Source organism: Rhipicephalus sanguineus, chromosome 3 (assembly GCF_013339695.2).
Source record: "Rhipicephalus sanguineus isolate Rsan-2018 chromosome 3, BIME_Rsan_1.4, whole genome shotgun sequence".
Classification (NCBI taxonomy): domain Eukaryota; kingdom Metazoa; phylum Arthropoda; class Arachnida; order Ixodida; family Ixodidae; genus Rhipicephalus; species Rhipicephalus sanguineus.
Window position 1 is genome coordinate 134,691,929 of NC_051178.1, and position 27,986 is coordinate 134,719,914.

General features: G+C 45.4%; 2 protein-coding genes across 2 annotated transcripts; one reads left to right on the forward strand and one right to left on the reverse strand.

Moving 5' to 3' along the window:
- Positions 1–1,835: 1,835 nt before the first annotated feature.
- On the reverse strand, positions 1,836–16,177 carry LOC119385878 (UPF0047 protein YjbQ). Its single transcript, XM_037653247.2, has 8 exons — positions 16,149–16,177; positions 14,625–14,914; positions 11,119–11,153; positions 10,825–10,844; positions 10,234–10,273; positions 10,103–10,144; positions 7,962–8,079; positions 1,836–7,113 (listed from the first exon to the last, which is right to left on the reverse strand). Exons 1-8 carry the CDS (start codon positions 16,175–16,177, stop codon positions 7,067–7,069), a joined length of 621 nt encoding a protein of 206 aa, XP_037509175.1. The 3' UTR covers positions 1,836–7,066.
- A 9-nt stretch (positions 16,178–16,186) lies between these two features.
- On the forward strand, positions 16,187–27,612 carry LOC119387196 (protein disulfide-isomerase A4). The gene is given in 12 exon segments (XM_037654505.2): positions 16,187–16,330; positions 17,662–17,732; positions 19,793–20,124; positions 20,588–20,793; positions 21,425–21,563; positions 22,404–22,759; positions 23,255–23,403; positions 24,621–24,777; positions 25,250–25,284; positions 25,286–25,490; positions 25,946–26,214; positions 27,315–27,612. Coding segments are annotated over 12 exon segments (2,295 nt in total). The 5' UTR covers positions 16,187–16,233; the 3' UTR covers positions 27,594–27,612.
- Positions 27,613–27,986: the final 374 nt, after the last annotated feature.

Here is a 27,986-nt window from a genome sequence, read left to right on the forward strand (position 1 = left end):
GTTAAGGTGAATGATGCTGCCTTTGAATTCCCGCACCAGCAAGCCGGGATATTGTGGATTTTAGCAGCGTCTGCATGAGCACGGTTATTTTTTTTATTTCTACAGATTGACTGCCTTGTATTCTGACATAACCAGAAATGCAAGAAAAGAAAAAAAACATGCGTAGTTCAAACAACTTTCTCCTTACTTACAGTGATAAACCTATCATATTGAAATAATTAAAAAAAAAAGTTTTGAAAGAAAACTTAGTCTAAACTGATCTAGTGCTTCTTTACCTTTTTCTGCAATGACAGTACCCACAGAAAGATTTGCAAGCCTGCAAAAGCAGAACAAAAACCTTGACAGGATCCGTGTCTTCCACACAGTAAAAGTTAAAATGCCGACGCTAGGTCATCAGTTGAAAAAAAAAAAAATCATGGAATTAGGAATTTTTCAGGACCATAGATATAATACTTTGCAAAGTATTATTACATAATAACAATTTCTAATAGGGAGTTCATTTAGCCTATCCTGTACATGTGCGGTATAGACAAACTAAATACACTGGAGTGCATCTCTTACTACAGCAACCACAGGCTGGTACTCATAGCACTCAGCATCATAGCACAGCCAATGCTTCATGCCATGATAATTTTCCCAAATTTTGGGCCACATTCCTGTTTTCACGATAATGTTTTCACTAGCCAGCACCAACAGTTAACAAGAGCTGCTTGCCTATTTGGCTGTAGCATGATCACGGTGTAAGATATACTCTTCAGGTGGTGACACCTCTCGGCTTGCATGCAGAGCACGTTCGACCAGATAAGCTACCAACGCCACGCATCTGTTGGTCCAGTGATGGCAGCGGGTACCTATCAGCGGGAAGACGTAACTTAGAGAAAATGCTTTCTGCATCATTGCTATGACAACCAGCGTGGTCGGCGGCAACGCTGGCGTCCACCGCTTGTCTAATTTTTCGCTCGCGAAAAATGTGGCATGTGTTTCCAACTGTAGTTGCTGGCATGCCATAGCCGCGTTCGCTGACTAGGAAGTTCAGATTTCCCACGAAGCACCAGTTGCTACGGGAACGCGTTTTTGTGTTGAAGTTGCATAATCCCACCCAGACCCGTGGCTAGGAATTTTTTTCGGGGGGGGGCACTTGCTGAAAACCTTGACTATTTGAGAAAAGCACCTATTTTCATTATTTTTGGTAAAAACACGTACTTCACCGAAATTTCGAGGGGTGGGGGGGGCTAGACACCCCCCCCCCTGCCCCGGCTACGGGCCTGAACCTGCCGATAGGTATCCGCTGCCGTCAGCGGACCAATGGGCGCTCGGCACTGTTACTTTATCTGGTCGATCGCGTCTCGCGAGTGTCCTCACCTGAAGAGTATATACCTTACACCATGAGCATGATGTACCTGCCATGCAAATGACAACTTCACTAGCAATAACAACTTAGTTTTAAGTACCTCTTTTGTTTTTTTTTTTTTTTGCAGTGTAAACTAGCACAGCTGTATAAACCGAAGCAATGCACAAAAATTAACAGGTGTGACGAACATCGTTGACCAATAAATCACACTTTATTATTGCATAAAAAGTAGCCTCGTGGAGCATTAAATGCCTAGGTTGAGAAGAGACTTGGAAACAAGTACAGCAAGACTTGCTGTTTTGTCAATGTCCGCAGACGGCGACACGGTTAAGTAAAAGTGGGCTAGTGGAAGCATTCAGTGCTCTGCACGCTTCTGCAAGTGTGATGTCTGTTTCTATGTATGACGCTTAATCAGACGTCCTTTTTGGACATGTCCTCCAATCAGCTTTTTTTTTTAACCGGAAATGCTTGACAGCGTAATCGACCTTTTGAGTTCACTGCACAGCACACGTGGCGAGCAGTTGAGAATTATGCCTGTGAGCCTTTATTTAACAAAAGAGAGATCCCAAGAATAACAGCAAGAGGTCTCATAGGAAGACTGGGTAAAAGACCTCATTTGCTTGTGTTGAATGGATTAAGAACGCCTTCGCATCCTTCAGGTCTTGAGCAAAAAGTGTTATTATAGCAACAGCAAGAAGAAACCAGCATGGAACCGAAGGGAAGCTAGAACAAGGAGGCCGTAGGAACAACAGTCAAAACTATGTCATCGTTTGCCTGCTGGTCTCGTAACAGTGACCGTTGGCACAGTTGGGATTACTGTCATTTTTTTTTTCTTTCTCTCTCCCTCTCTCACAAGCAACAGCCTCACAATAAAGTGTCCCTCTTTCTCTCATTTTTTTTTAAAGCACTACACTGGAAACTCGGGGAGAAAGAAAAACTGAAGGTGGCTCTGCACCAATGCACATTTTGTACACACATACACAAACACATGCCCCGGCATTATAAAGGTACACGGTCTACACACATCCCAGAAACCGCGTTCACACGCAGAAATCAGCAAGTTTTAACAGCAAATTTCTGGAACACATCTTTCAAATGATATGTTTTGCTCTCGTCCAGCCAAAAGGTGCTCCCTGCGAGACAGTTTGCTGTCGTGAATGAAATGCCACACGTTGTGGGTGCCCACCTTATTGGGGCTTGTACGGAGCTTGGGAAGTGTGGCTGTGAGTGTGCTGTGAGCAGCAGCATTGAAGCGCGAAAAACATGAAAGCCTGACGGGATGCAAGAGCCAGCAGCAATTACGTGAAACGCACGCTGCTCCAAGTTAATTATGTACTCGCGTAAAAGGCCAGCAGCCACTGAAGAACCTCAAGAAAATACCCACCTCATAAACACAAACATGCGACTTACAAACATGCGATTTGACAAAAAATTCTGGAACACAGTATCGCTGGAGCCAACGTTTCGACATGCAGACTTGTCTTCTTCAATGCTGTAACTCGAAGAAGGCAAGTCCGCATGTCAAAATGTTGGCTCCGGCAACACTGTGTTCAAGAATTTTTCATCTCCTCAAGCTTTGCTCTTTCCCTAAACATGCAATGTGCAACAAATGACTGTCACCAAAACTGCTCTCATTCAGTCAGGAGCCGCTGCAAAGCAGAAAAATATTGGCAAGTTTTGATTTGTTTACTGCATCCTCGGGTAATCCTGCATAGCTTAAATATACCCGAAGACACATATTTATTTTAGTTAAGTTTTTGTGAATACGGTGAAAACCTATTGACCATAATTTTTAAAAACTTAACCGTCTTAGGTAATGACCATAATATATAGTCTTCAGCGCTCTATGAAGTGGATGACAAAAGTTCAAGCGCACCACAACACACAGCCACAGGGATCTCATTAATTCTATTGCACTAGTAAAATGGCAAGGACAGTAAAGAATAAAAATTCGGTCTTTCTTTCACTAATGTGCCAAATGAGCTATAAAAAATTCGGCAATTCATTTTACTAAGTTTTTTACACTGTTATAGAAGAGCAAAAGTTCGAGCAATATAGCACAGCAACAGCTTCTGCAGGAACGAACAAACGAGACATAAAGAGTCCCACACACCCCCTCACAACAGCTTCAGCTACTTTCACAGGCTCTACCACTCCTACCATCCACACCAGTATACATACATTGCACATTGCATAATGGCTGCTGCCCGCTGTCGTAGTTTTCTTGACCAAATAAAGATTACATGCGTCATAAATTTTTCTGTATCATCTTCACGTCGCGACAAAACCCTACAGAGAACTATAGTGATGCACTTCTGCATCTAGTCACAGTTTCATAGCTTTCTGTATTACTCATACGAAAATGACGCAGATTCCATGTCAACTCTGCATAATTTCTATACAAACATGGAAAACGCAAGGAATCACAACACTGCATACAGAACTTTCAACACATCCAAGACAAGTATCACCATGGAGACAAAAACAAACAAACAAGCAAGCAAGCAAGCACTGTCACATCTAGAAGCTTGTGCAGGAGCAAAAAAAAAAAAAAAAATGCGCATCAATCTTTCTTGGTGGTGCAAGTAATGAGAAGGCTGCAATGGACAGTTCGATGTGCGTCGGGGACAGTTGACCAACGTATTACCACTGTCACGTCACGTGTTGCCAACGTAACAGGGCTAATTTGTGCGTGAAATTTTTTTTTTGAAACCCATGCAATCACGAGGAACACAGGCACCCTTTTATCTTCCTCAATTTTTGTACCAATTGCACTTGCTGCAAGTTCCCAAGCACACCAGCAAGCTGTCATGTCATCAGAGATTTTCGCACGGAGTTTGACGCAGTAATCACATCTCATAACGACACTGCGCTTTCTGAAAAGTTCCGTAACTGCTGTTGCACAGAAGTGCACAACATCCAACGCCTACTTCTGATTTAAAGTGTTCCGATACATTTTCACTAGTACAAATTTACACCACATACACAGAGATGGCATTTGGCTAGCAGAGTAGTGAGCACGTTGCAAAAATATCAGTGAAGCAATTATGCTTAGCAGAAAGGGATGTTGATGCAGCCAATAATCACTTTTGGATAGTTTTATTAGACAGTAAAATTGGCTCAGAAGGAAGTATTTCTGATATGCTAATATATGCATATATTTTAAAGACTGCCTTTGTAACAAATAGGTATGTATATATGACAGAGTTAGGAGGAGAGTGGCAGCTAGTTAAATCCACTTGTGAGGATTTTTCCACACACCAATTTTTTTCTGTGTGCAGGTAAATTAACCCACTATGCCAGCTCATGACATCAGTATGCTATATGGTAAGCTGTACAGGCTAAGAAACCGTAATTTTGTAACCGTTGGCCTTACAACTCAATATGATAATTTGGCAGTTTCCATAAATGCTTTCTGGCAGACGCAACATTCATTTCCACTTTTCAAAAGCTTGCTAATTCTAAGGTTTACAATCCCTGCTTCGCCTCTTTTAATGTTGAAGAAAAGGCAAAGTTTAACTAATGTAAAAATTAGATGGAAGCAGATAGTACTACTGATCTTCGTGTGTGCTTTAAGTGAATCGATATTTGCCTTTAACATCCAGTCTCTGATGGTAGCCACTGCAAGAACATTTGAAGACTGACATTTACAAACCACATGCGTACCCATTATTTGTAGTCGCTGCTAATGGTGGGAAAACAGTTTGCAACTAAGCATTACATCTACATTACAGCCAGATGGTATATCTATATTAGTTTTGTTCCAGCATCATATCTACATAAAAAACAAATGCCTTCATAACTGTATAGAAAATAACGATAAGCATTGTCAAAAATGCTGGGCCCACATTACATGAAAAAAAAAGGGGGGGGGGGGGGAGGCGGTGTAGTTCGCAATAATGAGTAGCAGTGCCACCATCTGTGTGCCCGATTTTATAAGCCGCTACATTTTTCCTCATGGACTTCAACGGCAAAGACCCTCCAATATGGCCAGAAAACTGTGGGCACTTTTTTACACGACTTACACACAAGTCATGTAAAATGCAGCGTCATTCCGTAGGGAATCGCAAAATTTTCACTCCTGCTTCCCAATGCCTTTGTAAAGGGCACAGGCTGTGTTTGCGTCAGTTTCCCACAGTGGTCTCAAGACCGAACTGAAATCTTTACAGAACACACGGAGCTCTGGCACAGCTCTGGAACAAGCTCTGGCACAAAAATTGACCAAAGCTTGGCGTGGATACGTTTCGCTCAAAACAAAGTACGCTAGTCCTGCGCTATGTGCCACTCTGACCGCGCTATGTACAAGCAGCTCAGCATGAGAGGCGCTAGACAGCAGAGTAGAAAAGTAATGGCAGGACTTTGCAGACACCTTGCACATAAAGGGCATTGCTCACTTCATCGTCTGCCCAGCACAACCGAATGCATCAGACCATGACAAGTCCTACAACAAGGGGGCTCAGCGCCCAAACGTTTCCAAGTGCACACTAAGTGGGATCGCTCCTCGGATATACACTACATTTTTTGTGGCCGGCAAAATGGCCAACACTGCCATCGAGGCTTCGTTCACGAAAACAACTATCGTCATTTTGCACAACCCTGAAATTACTGCGTGGTACAAAAAGGGAGAGAGAGACCGATAGACTAGTACTGTAAGCAACAACCATGGTGTCACTTCAATGGACTCAACCAGAGCGTCCTACTAATGTTAGGAAATTGGTGACCGTGCTACCAGAAGTATGTACACAATTAGCATGGTCAATTAATTACAAGCCTGCATTCGCAGCGCAGAGGTGATGTCAGTGTCGAAAGGTCTACGTCTAGTGGCTCCTCATTGTTGCGACAGGTCACTGAGAACCTTCATGCCAAAGGGGGAATGTGTAAAGTAAAGGAGTCGCAAAAGGAAAATGCCAATAAACACTCTAGTGCTGTAGCACAGTTGCACAGGCACACAGGTCACAGAGAGAGCTGTCCATCTATTCCCAATTGCACCCGCAGGTGCCAACAGCTCCATGTAAGTGGTTGTGAGGCGAAAAGTGTCCAAACAGATGGATGTCTCAATAACCACTGACCTCGTCCTTGAAGCATATGTCTAAACCGCAGACATAAAGGGGCTGTAGTCGTAACATCATCTGTTTTCGGAGGGAAAAAAAAACTTCCTGTTAGTTCAAATCAACCGATGCTAATTTCATCTGCCACATCTAAAAACCATAGCTTCAAAGCTGACACAATGTGAATATCAAACAGAATGATGACAAGATGGTTGCCAAACAAGTTGTCGCTTTGCATTAAGGCAGCACAGTTGCACAAGTGTTAGAATAAGATGAAGTACATAGCACCGACGATCAACGAACATCAATGTAAATAATAAAAAGAAAAGTGACACAAGAAAGTAATCGATAGCAAGCTGGATGACAAGGGATACGTAAGTGTCCTTTCAAATTTCTTCTGTGCCTGCAGAAAAGCAGCCCGGGGTGATGCCTTCGCTGGTCGCTGACGTCCGTGGCAGTGGTTGCTCTGTTTTCGTGACGGTGGTGGTGGTGCTGGTGCTGGTGGTGGCGGCGGTGAGAAGCCGTGTACTCCGTGGGCTCTCCTTGCTTTCACACTGCCCTGGCACAGCTACAGCACAATTTCACCCTCAATCACTGCAATCCCACAAAGAGCGTCTTGTGGCTGCCTCGGGGCAAAGTCTGTGTAGTCATCACACCACCCTACCCTTCAGTCTTTCAAGGAGCCATTGATTGTCACCACCACTTTTCTGGAGCCTGAAAAAAAAAAGCAGCGCCACAGCTCAGTTTTGAGAGGGAATGAAAATTACCTAGAAATCGTCGAAGATGATTCTAGACGCAAGCAACACTTCTCATATTACTATCTTGGCCACTCGTCACCTCTTGTTGTGTGCTGCGAGACTGAATGACCATAGTCTGTTACAGCCTTAGAATAAATATAAGCTTCGCCCACAGCCGTCGCTGTACTACCCAAAGAAAATTTGCACAGGCCTCCCATCCAATTGCATTTGCTCATTTCCGCGACGTCAAGCACCTTCCACGTAGTTCAGGTAGGTGATCTTCATATACAGACACATGTTCGTGTTGCTGGTTTTTGGTCGAAAACTTAAACTTGAAGGCATAAATCTTTGTAGGTATGTACGGAATGATACAAGCAGTAATCTACAGAGCACTCCATGTTATTTATTGCAATTCTACACTTGTACACAGAGTAAATTTTTCCAACTTGCTTTAACAATACTCTATTGAAGCAGCTGCTTTACTACACAGGCACAGAAAATTAACCTTTTGAGGTCCGTTGTTGGGCTCCTCCCAACAACACAACACGGCCGCAGTGGTCCGTGGTCGGGCACTGCTCAACAAGTTCTTTCGTGGTTGATCCACACGCGCATTTTCTCACTGCATTATGTGCCATCTCTAGAAGAGTGAGTAAACTTCTTTTACTTGAGCTCTGCTTTCTTTAGTTTCAGACCGGCACAGACGGAAGGTGGGTAAGGGTTTCAGACCACAAAGGGTTAAAAAGACAATACAAAACATATACGTGCAAATGAAGGGGAGGGGAATATATGAGTCTAAGGTGTGCTTCACCAAGAAGGTCCACTGACCTGCCCTGTTTCTATGCTCACAGAGCCAGATGCCCTGCCAGGTGCCCAGGTTGAGCTTGCCATCCGTGATCGGAATGGACAGGCTCGACCCAAACAGAATAGCCTTGATATGGGCAGGCTGCAACGAGAGAAAAGATCAGAAGCAGAAGAGCGGCTTTTCAGCAGCAGTATCAAACACCTTGCATTGCCAAGCAGTGGGATCGCTGTTTTCTATGCGAATGTGAGGAAACACCGACAACAGTACTGAACTACGGGCTTTCAGCCCCATCACTACCAAATTTATTATAAACCCTGCACGCCCCTCCATACCAACTACTGCATTTGCTCGAATGTAACGCGAGTTTCTTTCCAGATTTTTGCTACCTAAAGTCGACCCTCGCGTTACAATAGTGAAATAACTATTTCTTTCTACCGGGACACAATGAAAAGTCACCCCCCGCGTTAAAATCGTGGTCGTGTTACAATCGTGTAAATACAGTATTTATGCTCTGAAAGTGTGCTATGAAAAAATTTCACTGTCACGCTTGTTACATAATAATGTTCTACAGAAATATACACTGGAAAATGAAGACAAATAATTTTTATTTAATATATAAAGAAGCACTTTTCAGTTCAGAACCTTAATTACCAGTCAACAGGTTCATTTTTGTATGGAAAAGCTCCAAACACACTGCAATCTAAACATCAGCAACATATTTGCACACTCTCACTTGTTAGTGCTTTATTTTTTGCTTTTTGCACTGCACACTTAGCACTACACTTGTGAATTTTGTTTGCCCATGTTTCCGAGTGATGTGACATGGCCAATGAGCTCACTGCACTAATTTATGACGCGTAGGTGTGAGAATGATCGTTACATGCACACCAGCATTCTACAGGTATACACAAAAAACTTTGATTAAATTAACCTGCAGTTGACACCTAGTGCCATCTATCGACCACATTTATATAAACATGTCAAGTGTAAGTTTGCTGCAGCACCATCTACAAATAGGTTTTCTTTAAACTAGTGTTAGTTCTCACCCACTGAATCACCAGCTTCAGAAATTTGGCCTTTGTTTTTATGCTTAGCCATTCACTGCATCTGGTATCTGATGGGTTAAAATCCTGAAATTGCACAGTGTGTTAGGAAGGTCAATGTATACTAGAACTCCTGCTTTGCTAAGGCAACCTCCTCTGATGACTGTATAATAACAGTAGATCTGCCTGACATCATGCTCCTTCCCAAACATTATTTTCATACAAGGAAATCCATACAGATGTGTTGTAGCTTTGTGCTACAGATGGGTAGTTGTCAATTTTCCCTCTCATTATTTTCCTCTATGACCTGTATGATGGTTTGGGTTTTTACGCAGAGCATTTAAATTTCTAACCATGACCGCACTTTATGGTGCTGATCATTCAATATAACTCTTCAAGGTTAGCACTGTTACTTGCCGGGACTTTTATGAAAAGCACATGCAAACACATGCGAAATTTCCTCTATCAGAATCCATCGCCATAAGTGTTATCAAACCAATGGCGTGGTACCACCAGTCCTTTCAAACACCTGCGCCACTTTTGGCAACGTATGGTGATGGATTCTTGGTTTCTGTTGTTTGAGCGAGCTATCACTAGGGGTGTGATGTAGGCACCACAAAGAGCCCCCAGACAAAGACATCACTCTCTCTCTCTCTCTCTGTCTTGATTAACAAACCGGCACAGCAACACTTCCATTGTGTTTTACATTGAACAAGGTGGGTCATAATATGTGAGGTTGGTGAGAAAACTAAGCAAGAGCATAGGGAAAAACTTTTCTCAAGTCGTTATGACAAAAACACAGTACGGTTTCACACAAGTGTTTGAAACTTAAGCACTTTTTGTTGGAAACGATCGGTACATGTTCCTCTTTTTAAATTCCGAAAATGCACTTTGTACATATTAGGTTCAAAACACCGACTAACCGACTAGTAGCTAGCTGCACAATGTACTGACACTGCACTACCTGCTTCAGACAAACACAAGAAGCCACATGTTTACAACGATCAACGTTTACTCATAACATCCACAGACACCATGTCATCTATGCAAGTTTTGCGAACTTCCATGAAAAAGCAAACATACGGTAAGTACACAGGCTCGATCATTGAAGAGTATCTCACCATGTCATCAGGACCTTCACAGGAGTGCTGGTAAGGTAGGTTCTGTAAATGCATAAAAAGAAAATATTCGCTCATGCAGGTCAACATAATAAAGGTTGCTTCGTGAATTTTGAAGCTGTCACTGTGCTTACCTCCGGTACTAATTTATTCATGAAGTTCTCTACATCATCTCTGAAAGTGCATAAGAGTTGGACAACATTGAAACAGTTGATGCATCAGCAAACTCTTAGAACGAGCAAGTCCGATTAATATGGAGAGATTGCATATTCCTTTTCCAATAATGAAAAAGTGTGTGCAAACAACAATAATGCCAAAAAACTTGTGCGTTAGTAATGTATCAGATGTCAGTACACTGAAAAAAGAGCGACTGTTTTAAAATTAGGCAAAAGAATACAGTGAAGTTACACAAAAAGATTCAGAAGCAGGCAAAACATTCAAGATCAGTAAGCAATACGTGTCTGATGCTTCCAGACTACCTGCATTGCATACAAATGCACATCAGACAAAGTACCATGAGAACAAGTTGCATTCACAGCACAGATTCAAGCTGCTGCTGATTGATAAAGAAAGCAAGGTACAAGCCTTACTATATTATAGCTATACATACCTTAGCACACCTTGCAATTACTAAGCTTCTTAGTACACAACGCGCACAAAACGTACACAGTGCTACATATTCTGCGTATGTCACATGCAAAAAGTATAATTAATAATAAACTCACCGAACGTCTGGATCCCAGTTCTAGGGAAAAAAAAAGCAAAAGGAAAAATAGAAAATGACAGTGTTAGCACGACAAGAAATGGTGCCTATAAAAATAACAGAGAGCTGAGCTAGTTGGTAAGTATTCATTCTAAAAAGACAGGGCGTGCAAACACGGACACAAGAAAGAAGTCAGGACAGCACAAACGCCAGCGTTTGTGGTGTCCTGACTTCTTTCTTGTGTCCGTGTTTGCACGCCCTGTCTTTTTAGAATGAATATGTGCCTATAAAAATATGATGTTGGAGATAAGCTTACCTCATTCAATGCCAAACTTGCAGATGTGTGCATAACTGAAACCAAGTGAAAGATGTGCGTTAAGAACAACTTTTTCAACTTGGAGATAAGAAAAAGTAAATCCAGTACACGTAAAAAGCACCAGAATTAAAAAGAGATCAAGCAGGTCAACAGAGGAAAGACATGTCATCTGCCAATTTAAAATAACTGCAAGAGGTCTGAAAAATGTAAACGCATTGGCATGCAACATTACAGCAAGTGTCATTACAAGCAAGCAACTGTTAATTTGGCTGAAACACTGGATTAAAAATGGTGTTACATCACAACAAAGGTACCAGCCTTGGAAGAAGCATAACACACTCTAAGATTTAGTCCGGGCTTTACACAGGTAACGATATAACTTAATTCGCAAGTAAAATGGTAACTTTTGCATCACTGCAAATTTTGTACAGTGGTGTTTTTCTTAATGCCGTAATGTTACACCTGGACACAGCTTGATGTGTTTACTTCATTTTTACCTTAAACTGAATAATTTGAAAAAAGAAATTATGTGTATGGCCCATAAGTAAACAATCGGCACCTGCCATACACCAGGCACACGAAGATGACCAGCATATTCAGAAGTAATTGAAGGGAAGCTATGTTACTGCACTTAGAGAAAAACAGCACGTCTAAGAAACACTTTTCATGCTAGGCTATACTGATGTTAATAATCCTTTGTATAAGCAAGCTGTTTGAAGAACCTCTGGGCAACATTCATGACGACTATGCAATTGCTTTATCTTGCACTGTCCACATATAATAACACAACTTCAGTGAGCCTTTAGGACGACAAGTGTGAAATAAACAAGCAGGCGGGAATCATAATGCACGAGTAGTCAGGCCACTGCCAATAACAAGCTGCTCCTGTCACGACATAACATCAAAGAAGTTTCCTGGTGGAAAATTAATGTAATGAAGTATCCTGTAAAAAGGCTGAGCATAATGACATCCTGTCATTTTGCTGCACACTAGAATGTACATTGTTTCTTCCACGAGGAAAGAAGGTACACCGACCAAATAAAAGTTTAAAAGAAAAGACAAGACTCTTCGGCTTTCCTACGGAAGCCTTGTTCACAATGAGGCCAATCGACTAGAAGTGTCTCTTATATAGGCGTCAGCACGTGATGCAAGCCCTGAGCATAGGACGAGGCTGGCAAATTTATACAGCGCCTGCGCCAACATTAGAACTATGTGGATAAGAAGAAAGTGGCATCTAATGCATAGGCGGAGCATGCAGCTATGACAGAGCATGCCATTTGACTGGATGAATGCTAGTATCATCAGGAGGGAAAGAAGTTGGAAATCACAGGACTCAAAATACCATCTACAAGGCACACACTTATTCATAATGATGGTGACCTCCCCTCATCCTATGCGCGGTGCTTGCATCACGTGCTGAAGCCTACATAAGAGACACTTCTAGTCGACTGGCGTCATTGTGAACAAGGTTTCTGTATGGGAGCCGAAACGTCTTGTCTTTCTTTTTAATCTTTTATTTAGTCGGTGTACCTTCTTCATGTTTCATCCCAACCAGACGGGTTTCCATCAAACTCTCAATTTCATTGTTTCTTCCACTAAAACAGATGTGCACATGCATAGTCATAAAAATAAAATTATTCCAAGGCCACTATGATATTTTGAGATATCAATAGAACTGCTTTCCTAAAGAAAAAAATGAATGAGAATGAAACAACTTTGAATATAAGCCATTATCATAGCGACAGCCAAGTAACACGGGCCGCCATTCTTGCTTTTACTGTTAGTACCTCGTTTAAAAGACAGCATTTTATTTAGACTTCGACTTCACATAGTGGGCCAACATGATCGATATAAAAAACAAGAGAAATGATGTGCAGAAGTACAGTGCAGTTTTTGCCTAAAGAGAAGCATGCCCTATTATTAGCACACTTTTAATGACTGAGAATGCACAGTATGAAAAAGCAGGAAGCCTCTATGGTAAGAATAGTAGCAAAAAGAGACAGTAGCATGAATGAAATGACAGCAACCAATGGTTCAGCAATAACAGAAATGTGGAAATGAATTAAATTGTGGGTTTTAGGTGTCAGAACTACACACAATAGGATCATAAGGCAGGTCATAGTGGGGCACTCCAGAATAATTTTGACAACCTGAGCATTTCATAAAATGAATATGAAAGGCATCAGGTTACTGCTCTATAAAGACTACATAACTAACACTACTGAGGACACTTTGGATATTAGATGTTTATGTTGCTGTGTAGCCTGGCAAGTATGTGAGCAGCCAATAATGGTGCCTGACAAGTATGGTCAGGTATAAACATTCCCCATTACATGCCTACCATCTCACAGGTTTCATCTCACCGGCATCAATGTTTGATAAAGCCAATGTCTAGGGCAGTGAAGCTGTTTCCTAACGTGTCAGAACGGCACACACTACCATTATGACACCTGCTGTTTTACTAAGAGCGCCACTTGTGTGCTGGAAGGACTCGCACAGTTAGCTTTTTCTTTTTTTTTTCTTTTTTTGGTAAAACATAACAGTGCGGCTGAATTCCCTCACTTGTACACTACTCTATTCTAACTAGGGTGCTTTCCTTTAGATTCGCTTTAGAAAGGCGCTCTTCGTACTCATTTGCACAGTTACGTTTATATCCTTGCCGGCAGAATTACAAAGCTGATATTAGCTACCAATCTGCTCTGTTACCTAATCGATGGAATCGAGCTTTTAAACGGCTGAGTTTGCTCTTTTCGTCAGTTCTCGTCAGCACTTCGTAGAATGCAGTTAGTGTACAGTTCTGACAGTGCGTTTGGAAAGTAGAGAGCTAGGGTACCAAATGACCAAGTTCGAGTAAGACCGGTCACGAATATTAACACCCCGGAGATACCACCCAGGACAGCTATAGGCAAATCAAGCAAATACAGATAACGACTACTGGTAATAAGGAGCCTAATAAACATTACGAGACATTGGACTCAACGTATCCCTTGACTCTCCGTCCTTCCTGTGTAAAGTAGGCTGGGATTTATAAACGGCGTGTCACCGATATCCTAGAAAGAATGCGATGTACTGAACTGATATCGTAAACGGGTGCGAAATACAGCGAAGAGGCGAATCCGCGTGGATTCACCACGGCAGTGAGTACAGCGGGTACAAAGCATCAAAATATGTTGTCCACACATAACTTTCTATAAAGCGACAGGGCAGACGCGGATGTGTGCAGGGGAGACGCGACGGATGAGATGAGATAAAATCACGCGAACATCAGCAGATAATTACGGCCGCTTCAAGGACGAAGGCTGAGACGTTTTTTTAAAGCTCGTGGATTTTCCGAAAGCATACGATCGCACACGAGAGCACAGATTGAGCACCCTGTAATTATGCCACCGAACGTAGTTCGATGAAACCGTCAATTAAGGGGAAGGCGCGCAAGTTTATACCAGTCGAAAGCAGTCTCGTGTAAGCTCCAAACACGAGAGAAGCTGAAGGTGCGAGCAGTTGCTTACTCTGTATGTGAAAGAGGCCGACGGCGAACTGGGAAATCTCTGGCATTTGTTTCACAACCTCGTCCGTTATGAGATGGCCGCCCCGGTGCTGTGGCCTCAGGTTGATCTTCCTCTGTACCCAAGAAGAACCGTGCCTTATTCCACTGCCACTGGCTGTCGCCATCACTTCCGAATCAGATGGGATCACTCTCCGAGGGAAGGAACTTTTCTTTATCGGCACATCCTTTTTTATTTTATTTATTTCTTCTTCCCATGCGTGAGCATATGAAGCGCACGTGCACGCCACACACCTTGAATGAGAATGTTTGCTAGCGCCACCTGGCACATGTAATGGTGCCTTTACAAAAGTGTTTTAGGAGTGGGACAGTTTTCTGAAGTATTATGGGGTTTACTCGTATCTGGCAACAAACTTGGCGCCGAAATATGTTAAGACAGCCTGCGGTACGAGCTTGTAAACAATATCTCCCGCTCTGACGGGAAAAGGTAACGCGAAATTATGGCCTCTAAGGCGCTGTTAATTACACATACATTTGTATTGTCGTATCGGAGGACATGCTAGACCAAAACCGAAAGCGTGTTCGTGCGTAATTTTGATGTGGTGCTATAAAAGCATGAGCAGGTCCTAAATTTTGTTCTTGTGATTTTAATTATGCGTGCGGCGATTGTACATGGTGTGGAGGAGCTGGATAAAATGACGTTACTCGAATAAAATGTAAAGCTTAATCTGCAAGCGGAACTTGTTTTTGTTTTTGATTTCCGTTTACGAACGCGGTGTGAATTCTTTCGTCGACAGAAAAACACACATACACGAGGAGCAGCGAGCCCCAATGGCCCCTACATAAGCTCGAAAGAGTAATATAGCTCCCCTCCGAGTTTCCAATTTCTGTGGCGGCCAGCTCCTTTAAATGGTTTCTTTTCCTAGTTCTACGGCGAAAACGAACTCTATGCTACGCTGCACTTTACCTGAGTCAAGCCGTTATCGTAAAGCCACGAGAACTATTTATTCACATTCCTCCAATTATAGCCGCAGAGATGTGGAGAAAATTACCGTTTGTTCACAACGTCCACGGGTCTGCTTTCGGCTCTTTTTTTGTTGGCATACAGAACACAATAAACGTGCACTTTCAGCTGAATTCAAGTTGTTCTGTTTCTCCGCGCTGTACTCCATACACACTCAAGGTACGACCACGGCCGTGGTACGACTATGTCATTTAAGATTAATGTCCAAATGCTAAACATCTGCAGATGTGCCTTTACGTAGGGTTCGAGCACGTGCTCGCTTACGACTACAATCCGTTGCTGAGGAACAATGATGATGATGATGCTCCTGGGATGATTGGCACCTACTCATTCAGGGAGATCGGCCCACAACCAAGGAGGTAAATCCTCCATGGGAACAGCCAACCATTGTCAACACTGCAGGTACGCAGTAGAGAAAAAGAAGAAGCTAATAGCAATGGCACGCCCCAAAAAGCGCTCATTCTCACGCGCATCCCAGAGTTTCGACCAATGAGATTTACTTACGTGTACCGGTGGCTTCTTTCATCCCACATCTCTGCGTGGCCAGTGTGGACCAGGTAGCTGGCGGTGGAGCGTCGATTCGAACAAGATGTCCAAGATGAAGACGGAGTTCGTGCTTCTGGTCTTAGCTTCTATGTTTGTAGGGAATGTTTTATGCGGCGACATGGAGCAGACGCTGAGCGAAGGTAAGCCCCTTGATATATTTAAGCGGCTTATCAACCCACATTCCACGGTTTCTGTCCTGGGCACGTAAGCCGCTGGTGCGTAGCGCATCGCGGACTGCAGCGTATGATCGTCCTGAAACAGAGGGTGTCCTTAGGCTCATGATGCTTGGGAATGTTGCTGTTCGCGAGAGGAGTTAGGATTGCAGATCGACCACTTGACACATCGCCCGAGCATGAAAACGTGAACGTCAGTTCACAGCGAGGATCAACCTTGATGGTGGCATAGCCATAGGCGTGCGCAAGGGGGGGGGGGGGCATGGGGGACGGCCGCCCCCCTAATCATCTAAGAGGGGGGGGGCGCAAAATCTGCCCTATACATTGACCCCCCTTGTCATCTAAGGGGGGAGGCGCAAAATCTGCCTCGTACATTGACTTGGTGGGGGGGGGGGGGCGCTGCGATGAACCTTCGCCCCCCTGATGGGGAACCCTGCGCACGCCTATGGGCATGACCTTTAATGCATCCAAATTTCTGCCGTCGTTTTAGCAACTTCAGTTAACTCTGGACGAGACGTCGCCAACGAAACATCAAAATATGTCACACTTCATGATCCTGATCGGGCTTGATCGTCATCGTGAGTGGGGTATATAAAGCTAAAGTCAAAACAATGCATTTAACACCCATTTTTCACTTTCTCTTTTTATGTCCTTGTCTGAAGTTCTGAATGCGACCTGCACAAACGCGAAGCTATTTGCCATTCTGTGTTGGGCTCTCTAAGAGATATTTGTCTATCGGCGCACAGTTGAGAAGTGAAACTGGTGCCGAGTTCTCTGCCTGCCGTAATGGGCAGTTCTCGGGCTTATGTTCTTTTTTTAAAGGCGATAGTCTTTCTTGGGGAACTTAAACGCAGAAATTTTGGTCTGTCTGTCTTTCTGTTTGTTTATCACCCGATTCAGCCACCCGGCCAAAGTTTAACCACCTTCTGAACGCCCAGCCATCTTGAACTGGTACGGCAGTTCATACTTGTGAACATTTTCGATCAAAAAGCAAATATTACGCATATCTGAGGCACAACATCAATACGTAAGTATTAGGTGGTGTGTTCCTTTACTAGAAAATGCATAGATAAGTAATTCTTAAGACCCTAATGTTTCTTAGGCTGCGCTGAAAATGCTAGTGTTTCCTAGGCTGCGCTGCAAACGCGATGCTATAAGCCAGATGCGGCGGTTCAACATAGAGGAGGAGGATTCGTGTAGTACGGCTGGCACAAGACTATCGTCTCTTGACGACATGTGCAGCGAAGCACGCAGATACGCGGCCAATTTTTTTTTCTTTTTTGCTGCGCATATTTCAGGTGGCGGTCGAAAGGAACCCGGTCTGGACGTGGACAGTGGTAAGCTGGCACCGGAGCTGCAGGAACCAACGGTATGTGAAGAGCTTGGTGTTTCAAGCGTCTCTTCATTATCAAGCTATGTCAGGATTCTTTTTGTTTTTTCCTGCCCGGGATACTGGTGGAAACGCCGATGCTCACCACGATCGAGCCACGTCAAGTTTCCGAAGGCGCTCCAGCCTTTTCAAAATTTCGATTTTTTTCCTAGTGGGCCGTGTAATGTTCCCGGACGATACCCTAGAGTCAGGGCCGTAGGCAGAAAGTTTTTTTTTTTTTTTTCTGGGGGGGGGGGGGGAGGGCGGAGGGGCACCACCTTGATCTGAAGTGAGGGACGGGCAGGCACATGTAGTCGAGTGTCGTTTTGGGCTCTATATGCAATGGCAAAACAAAAAATTTCGGGGGGGGGGGGGGGGCATGGGCCCGGTGTGCCCCCCTCCCTTGGCTACGCCACTGCCTAGAGATACTGGGGAGCCTATACAGTAACTAAACGATACCTACCTATATACGCGCCCTATGTGACGTGTCACAATCCAGCGATGCGATTTTAATTTTGAAGGCGTTCAACACCCTATTAGAATGTATACAGGGTGTTTCAAGAAATGTGTCCGAAAATGCTCAAAAATCAGGAAGATGCGATATTTGTTCGACGCCTTCACAATTAATTCTTTTGTAGCCGCAGGCGTCTTAAGATAGCTAAAGACATCATTTGGTACACTAATTATGAAAGTTAGATTAGTTACTTTTTTAATTAGTGGAGGTAGGTGGTTAGGTCAAATGGGAGAATTCAAGTCCTTCACGCGAAGAACCCATTGCAGCTTTGAGGTTTCGAAAAAGCGGCCTCTAGTAATAATTGCGAAGTAATGAAATTGAACCAAATGCAGCGGCGAAACCAAGACAGAAACGCGGGAGCGCTCAGCTGCCATATTATTCTGAAACGTCCAGAACGAGTGAGCGTCGTCATATCGAGCATCAACCGACTTCGTTGTGCTGGTATGCGGGCTGCGCTTGCTATTATAGCACGTATGGCGCACATACATTAACGAACGCTGAAGAACTACACCTCTGTACTCGTTGTCTTGAACAGTGACGTCGTTCTGGTCGTCTGCTTGTTGCGCTCATCGGTGCTTCGGTTTCGCTTTCGCCGATGAAATTGGTTGAATTTCATTATGCTGCAATAATTAATAGAGGTCGCTTTTTCTTTATCTCAAAGCTGCGATGGGTTCTTCGCATAAAGAACTTCAATTATCCCATTTGACATAACCGCCTAACTCAATTAATTAAAAAAGTTAATTAATATAACTTTCCTAATTACTGTCCCAAATGATGCCTTTAACCATATTAAGATGCCTGTCGCTACAGAAGTAGCAATTGTAAAGGCAGCGAGCGAATATCGCATTTCCCCGATTCCAGAGGATTTTCGGACACATTTCTTGAAACACCCTGTATATAAACAGCCCCGTCTATATATCCACGAAAGTAGAAGTGAAATATTAAAATGACATAAGCGCGGACAGGACGTGCCATCAACACCACTGTAGTGATATCTATAGGGCCTTGTCAAAACCAATAATTAAGGCGGAAAGTTGGGCAAGATGGTATCGAGCATAATAGGACACGATAACTAGCGTAAAAGGGGACAGGAACGAGATGGGGACTAGCGTGGTCTCGTGTTCCTTCTTTTCGTCTCCGTCCCCTGTGCGCTAGTGATTATATGTCCTATTATGCTCAATAATAATTATTGGGGTTTTACGTCCCAAAGCCATGATTTGGTTGTGACAAAGGCGCCGTAGTAGAGGGCTCCGAAAATTTCGACAACCTGGGGTTCTTTAACGTGCACCTAAGTCTAAGCACACGGGCCTTTTTTAACATTTTTGCTCCATCGAAAGGGCGGCCGCCGCGGCCGGGATTCGATCCCGCGACCTGCGGGTCAGCAGTCAAGCACCATAACCACTACTCGTTGCCTCTGCAAAATACGCTAAGGCAACGGGAGTGGCTTTCATATTTCAGTCCGCAATGCCAGTGACTATCCCGCTGCGCACCCAAGCTATTACAGGCAATGCAGAGCGAGTAACGTCCACACTAAATTACTGTGCAGCAGAAGACCGAGGGCGGTGGCGATAGTGGCGCCAAGACCACTGAGGGCGAGGCTAAGACGACTGAGGGTGAGGCCAAGACGGAAGAGAAGGATGGAGACGTCAAGGTGGAGACTGAGGACGACGAGTCCAAGGAGGGCGCGGCCGAGGAGGAGGAGGAGGATAAGCCCAAGAAGCCCAAGTTCGAGCAAGACACTGCTCCCACGCTCACCCATGTCGACATTGAGGCCATGGGTGTCAAGGTCGAGATGAACGTGTTCAAGCTCAACATCTCAAACTTCTACGAAGTGGTGAACAACACGCGCTACATGCTCATCAACTTCTACGCGCCATGGTGAGACCCGATCCGCAACCTTGCGGCTTTGACGATAATAGTGCAGCCATTCCGCTTGCTGCGCGCGCATTACTCGTGCATTGTCAAGTGCGTGCATTATCAAATGGCCTATGCAAAATGAATGACTTTTGTACCTTTTAGCAGACATTTCAATAAGTCATTGCAGTGCTATAAGTTCTTTCGTACTCCGCTCAGGCACGCCGTAATGGGGGACTCCGGATGAAGGTTAGACCACCTGTGGTTCTTTAACGTGCACATGAATCCATGTACACGGGCGTTTTTGCACCTTGCCCCCATCGAAACGCGGCCACCATGCCCCAGGGATCGAACCCGCGCCCTCGAGCTTAGCAACACGACACCATAGCCGCTAGACCATCACGGTGATTGTGTATACAAATGGGAACCGAGAAAAACACGCACGTACACTGCTGCTGCACTGCTGTGGACACCGATGCCTGCGCAGGTGCGAGCACTGCGTGAAGCTGGAGCCCGAGTACGCGCGGGCGGCCCTGACGCTTCGTCAGCGAGACCCGCAGGTGATTCTGGCCAAGGTGGACACCACGGTGGAGCAGAAGCTGGCCAACCGCTTCAGCGTCAACAAGTACCCGACGCTCTTCTTCTCGCACCGCGGAAACACCACCGAGTACGAGAACACCTTCTCGGCTGAAGGTCGGTTGCTGCTTACGTCTTATTTTCATTTTTCGGGCTGTCCTTCTCACTGTGGAAGACCAGCCAGCTTTAAAGAAAGAGTATTATGACTAGCAAAACTCGCCAAGGAAGCGCTCACACAAATGGTCAACACTATGCCCTTTCATTACTCCTTTGAAAGGAGTAAACCCTTTCTTCTACACCCCTTCTTTATTCCTCTGAAAGGAGTAAATAAAGGGTGTAGTCCTTTCGGTGCGCATCTTTGCCGGGCGACACTTCTGAGGTTTCCTTTCGGAGCATTCCTACGCAACCGAACTTCGAAATAACGAACACGGATATTACGAATTATCGGTTGTAACCAAGTAAACGAAGACTAGTGCCCCCACTAATGCAGTGTAATGAATACACGTTTATAACAAATTTCCTGATATAACGATGCCATTTCCGTGTCAGACGCGATTTCGTTATGAGGTTTGGCTTATGACAGTAATCGCGTAACGAACAGCTTCGGATGAGGTTGTCACCAGGCATATGCGCGCTCGTTAGGGCTCCGCCCCCACTGGATTCTGTAAATACAAGAAAAATTAAGTCCCACGTTGCATCGCGTTCCGGTTGCACCCGTTCGCTGACGCGCGCTGCTCTTAATCAACAGGCATCGTCGACGCGATGGCCGAGAAGACGGATCCAATGTTCGAGCCACCCCCAGAGGCGTCGTTGGAACTGACTGCTGTTAACTTCACGATGACCATCAACAACGCCAAGCTGATGCTCATCTACTTCTATGCTCCATGGTAAGTGCATCGCATGTTGTTTTAGGCGCCAAGATGTGTGTTCACTATTGCACCTAGTGAGATGTGAGCACGAATGTATCGTCGCTGCGGTGCTCATCGTGATAAAAAAAAAATGTGCTTTGCCGTGCCTTTTTTTTTTCAATTTGTATGTAGAATGTAACTCTCTGTGCTGCCGTAAATCCTTGTAATGGGGGCGGCGGGCTCGTCAAGCTGTCAACAGGCAGCTTTTAATCGCCGCTTCTCTGTTTTTGAAATGGACAAAATAAAGTTGATTGATTAAAACCATATAGTTATGAGGCAAGGTGTAATGGGGATTACGGATTAACTTCGGACACCTTGTGTTCTTTAACGCGCAGCTAAATCGAAGTAAACTGGAGTATTCGCACAAAGTACACTAGAAACGCTCAACTAGCTGCTGCCACGTTCCTTGTGTCCTTTGTCCTTCCTGAATACATGGTGCGTTACTGCACATGATGAACCAACTGCCGATAGCCCACCACGTCTTGCCAAGCATGTCCTTTTTTAGTTTTTATAGCGAAGCTGTATTAGTCGACCCTGTGTCGTCGTCGTCTTAGTAGTAGTAGTAGTAGTAGTAGTAGTAGTAGTAGTAGTAGTAGTAGTAGCAGCATTCCCGCAGGTCAAGTGACCAGAGGGGTGTGTATAAAAAAAAAATAAAACGAAATGATGATGGTGATGATGCTCGTGATCTCGTTAGCCAATCACATACACTCGCGCTCTTGCATCTTCGCTGTCAGACAGGTTTTCACGTGCCCGAGAAGGGCCGATTATGCTTGCGTCAGAATGCCAACTAACAGCGCCCGTCCCTGTATGCTGTTGCAGGTGCGGCCACTGCCGCCGCTTGTCTCCCGAGTTCGAGCGAGCGGCGCGGCGCCTGAAAGAGTACAACATCCCTCTGGGCAAGGTGGACGCCACCAAGGAGAAGAGCCTGGCCGAGGTCAACGAGGTGCGCAGCTACCCGACGCTGCTGCTGTACCGGCGCGGACGGCGCTTCGAGTACAACGGTCCCCGCGAGGAGGCCGGCATCGTGAACCACATGCTGAACCTGTCCCAGTACCCGAGCCAGGAGGTCAGCACGCTGAAGCAGTTCAAGAAGGCCATCCACCCGATCACCATCACCGTTCTGGCAGTTTTCAGCAAGTCCCGCGGACCTTTCTACAAGGAGTTTGAGGCTGCGGGTAATACGCTTCTCCGCATATTACGATCGCACGATGGCCCGTCTCGACCGAAACGACGCAAACGTCGCGCAAAAACCAACAAGCGATGCGTCGCTTGTCGATTTCTGCTCGCAGTTTCCAAATGGCTCTTGAGTCCAATTAAGGTGACTCGATTGGTGACGTAAGCACTATGTAAGCACTTATGTCCGAAAAAAAGTACAAAGTAGGCGGGAGTGCGGCGAAGTGCACATCGAGAAACTTTTACCATTGTCCGGAGTCGCGTGCGGCTAATACCTGAAACTCTTATCATCGCGTCGGATTCCATGGTACTTTGCGAATGAGCAGTTCATTAAATCAATACGCGTGACATAGCTGTACGCGTCCCTAAAATGACGGGGTGTCATACCGCTGTGCTGTTGCCACGACGCCAAATTATTACGTAAGCAGTCATAGTAGCGAGGTCCGCGATGCGGTGTAGTTTTATGTGCACGTCACAAGTTTTGGGGGCACTCGCAGCGAACAACCTGCGCGGCCGTCACACTTTCTACCACACCTACTCGATGGAGCTGGCCAGGCACTACAAGGTGACCGAGAACTCGCTCGTGCTCATCCACCCCGAGATTCTGCGGTCTCCGTACGAGGAGCCCTACTACACCTTCAGCAGGGTGCGTCCTGGAACGTCTTTTTTTTTTTTAAACTGCATGTAGTGAATGAAAACAGCTGCAGTTTCGGACAATCGTCATGGCCGTAGTCACATCTTGCAGCAGCCTCGAAGTACATATGGGTTTAATTACCAGATTAAAAAAAATCGCGGGATGTTTGCACTAAGTCACACAAAGCTTAGCACATCGAAGCTGGTCGATCCTCAAGTCTTCTGGCTAACGTCGGTTACTTTCTTTCGATTTGTTTCTCTGTTTGTCTTCCCTTTCTTTTTGTCGATTTCTTTCAGTCTTTTATGCTATATGTTTCTTTCTTTGGTTCTCTCTCTTTGTCTTAAATTTCTTCCCTTTCTTTCTCTGTCTTTATTTGCCTTCATTTTAGTGGACCAGCGGTGAGTAGTGGGACTTGCCCAATTTCTGTGGCACACACCCGTTCATGGTGATGATAGTTTTTTGTGGTCATCCGTTTTACCTCAAGCTTCAATAGCTTCGCTCTTTAAAAAAAAAAAACATTGACAGAGTACGAGCTGAAATCGGTGGCGCCATTCCGAAAGCGATCTACTGGCGACGCACGTGTCATCATTTATCTTGTACACTTAATTCGTTTATTTTTCGAATATTTTAAATGTCTTGTTTGCACTTAAACGTGTAGTTCGCGATTTGTTGACAGCCAGACCTAGCACACGCTAATAGCCAGTCATCCAGTTGTCCAGCATTTTTTTTTTTTCGGAGGAGGGGAGGAGGGGGTGTTCAACCATACTTTATGCATGTTCGTACGTGCGTGTGTATGTGTGCGTGTATATGGACACATGCATTTGAACATTTCTAGACGGGGGGGGGGGGGTGCTGAACCCTCCCCTCCACCCCACCTCATCCCTCTAGCTACGCCAGTGCCGCCTGTTTCTATGCCGGTATCACAAGTGGAAGCAAATACATTGTGCCACTAACAGCCTCGCAATCCACTGTAAGTTCTAAATGTCAAATCGCAATTTCCTTACTAAGTTTTCAGCCTAATGTGGAAAATTCGCATTCAAAGACCTTAGTGGCACCTGGATGGGTGCCAGAAAGCGCCGCCATTTTGGTGAAGTATTACAGTGGATTCGTACGATTTATCATTCGGGTACAGCAGAGGCGCAAAATAGTCACCTAAATTACAAGACGATATTGCCCTGGCGTGCACGTTGCTGCGTGTCGCCCTACATTGGCGCTCCCTTTGCGTGCAGCCCGATGCGACTCAGGTGCACATGGAGCGATTCATGGAGGAGCACCTGTTTCCCTTGGTCGGCTTCCGGGACGTGGCCAACCTCTGGAAGTACATCAACAAGTATCCCATCGTTGTCGTCTTTTACGACGTCGACTTTGGCTTCGACAACAAGGAAGGTATAAGAAACAACCGCATGCGACATCACGACCCGCACACCCAACTGTGTGACGCTTGGGGATGATGGCATTGACGATAATCGGAGCGTTCAAGCTCTTTACACGCGGTACACGCGGGGCGCGATAACGCCGACGTGTAAGAACGGGGTATGTTTTCGTGCCGATGAATTACTTTTTCTCCATCAATGTGCCGAAGAGATCGCGAGATTTTTTTTAAAGCAGTGACAGTGTGCACGCATGAACCAAGCGCTGCTATCACAACAGTGATAAACAGAGCAGGGTTTAGGCAGTGCGGTTTCAGGAACGTACGTTTCCTACTTCGACGGACTTGCAAAATCCCGATCGGGAGGCATGGCGTGAGACAGGGGGTATAGGTTGAAGGGTCAGGAAGCAGTACCGCCTCCAGGGATCTCAAACACTGCACATCGCAACGAAGCACAACGTCCAAATCTGGTAATGGTGGCACGCGCAGAGACACAGCGCATCCGGCACAAGGTTCTGAAGGTTTGCCCAGCAGTACAAGGGCCGCGTGCTGTTCGCCGTGTCGCACGAGACCGACTTCGAGGACGACCTGAAGAGCCTCGGCCTCGAGGACAGCGGCGCCGAAGTCAACGTGGGCATGTGGATGTCCGAGCGCGAGCGCTACCGCATGGCGCCAGTGGACGACTTCAAGAGCGCAAATCTGCGCAACTTCGTCGAGTCCGTGCTTCAGGGTGAGAACGATGAGCGCGCACGTCCTCGACTCTAGAGAGCGATTATGTGAATTGTGTTCATTGAAAATCATGTTAAGGTGGGTGGCTTTGTAAGTCAGGGCCGCAGCCAGAAATTTTTTTCAGAGGAGAGGGAGTTTAACCAACGTTTATGTGTTCGTGCATTTGTATGCACATGCAAAATTGAAAAAAATTTGGGGGCTTGAACCCCCCTCCCTGGCTACGCCAACGGTCAAAAGCGGTCACAAGCTCCTGAACGCGGGCGCCTACTTTCGCTTTTTTGGCGACCTTGGCTTTCAAGACAGGGTCGGTGCTGCGCAACGCGGCCTTCCACTGCTCAGTAATATTTATTTCCTGATCAGGGGCGAACGTATTATTCGAAATTTTACCGCGGCGACTATCGCGACGCAACTGAACGCGCCTGGGGATCTTCTGATGACGGTGAACGCGGGACGCAGGCACCCTGAAGCAGTACGTGCGGTCCCAGACGCCACCGCGCGAGCAGACGAGGGACGTTCTCACGGTCGTGGGCAGCACGTTCGAGGAGCTGGTTATGGCCTCTGACAAGGACACGCTCATCATGTTCCGCGGTCCCGACTGTCACATGTGCGACGAGCTGGTCGAGGAGCTCGAACTCTGCTACAACCGCATCGACTACCAGGCGCCTGACCGCTTCCAGTCCGCCATCATCGACGCCACACAGAACGACTTCCCCGGCATCTTCAAGGTAAGAGGGGTCGGCGGTTGTGCGGCTTCGAAAATTTGAGGAAATACAGTTGAAACTCGATTTAACCAAGTGATGAACCACACTCGATTTATTTCGTTAAATCGGGAAATTCGTAAAATCGAGAAAGGTATGCTTCTGTCCTTCAAAACCTAAAATTGTGAAGTAGCAGCACCTGAAACCTACCACTAACACTCGCCTGCGCGTCTGAAAACTCCGCGAGAGCAGCCCGGCATAGGCGTGCGCAGGGTTTCCCATTAGGAGGGGTTGGGGGTCATCGCAGCCCCCCCCCCCCCCCCCCGGTTGTTCGATCAACGAAACAACGGAACAGGAACAACGAAACCACCACCGCCCTAGTCTACTGTTTCTTGAATGGGCACGGCGTGCAGGCTCGTCAAAATAAAACTATGGCCATGACTAGGCCAGCTATGTATTAACGCTTAAGTGTTGCGGCGCACGCTCGAAGAAGATCAGTCTGTGTCAAAATTAGAAATGACTGCATTTTTCGCTCATCAATTTCTGGGAAAACTTTGTTAAATCGGGTTTACTGCCATAATAGCTTCATTAGTTCTAGTTAATGACAACATTGAACCCAATGGGTGCCTGCCAGAGAATGGAAATTTCTTCGTTAGATCGGAGAATTTGTTAGATCAAGTTTCAACTGTACACGCGAATGGCTGGTCTGCTTGTGCTCTCACATACATTGGTATCACTGGCTACTAAGGTATAACTAATGCTGAACGAAGTTCGTACAAGATATCCATGAATGCATATGCGCATCAGTGCTGGCTAGCACCTGATCTATGTGAAAGCTAGGCATCCAGGCTGAGGTGCATTGTATGTACACCGTTCACAACTGTATCAGAATACGATGTCTTCATCCCCTTGTCTTCTGAAACCACAGGCAAATCAGCGATCTATTACATGTGTCCTTAGAAGCATCAGTCAGTCGGACACATTGACTTGAGTTGGCCTTTGGTTAGTGACCACTGCATGCACCAAAGGAACATGTTCTGCCTCAATATTTGTACACACCTCACAGCCGAAAACAAACCATGACTATCTTCGTAGTCACCTCGACGAATCTTGCCTCTTCAACCCAGGTCGATGACTTCCCCACCATCTACTTCGTGTCAGCTAAGGACAAGATGCACCCCAAGTTGTTCCAAGGCATCCGCAAGGCTTTCGGACTGATCAAGTTTGTCAAGGAAAACTTCTCCTATGATATCCCTGACCGCTCGGACTTCAGCGTCTTCCCCGCCTTTAAGCGGCCCAAGCCACCGAAGGACGACAAGAAGGCGAAGGATGACAAGAAGGCGGAGGATGACAAAGCCAAAGATGAGAAAAGCAACGATTCCGCTAAGAAAAAAGAAGAGTTGTAGCTTTTTTTTTCTTTTTTTTTCACTTCTCACACTTGTTCTCATGTTCCCCTAAAAAAGCATTTTGTTGTTGCATCATCACAATTTTATCTTTGTGCAGGGAGAATGTTAAATAAATGAACACACCACATTATACCGTAAACAATGGTCAGTACACATTTTACACATTGATCCGATTATTTATTGCGCACAAACGGTTGAAATCGTTGTTGAATTGTGTAGCTGAGCATCTCTCTAACCTGAAAAGGTGTGAAAACATTAGAATTGTTGGTCCAAAGTTACAAATATTACACAGCATTGGAAATGTTACGTAATAATCGTGGCATTGCGGGGATTTGCTTGGGCAGAGAGCAGGATGTGTCTTGCCTGAAGGCGATGTCAAACTGCTGCCTCATC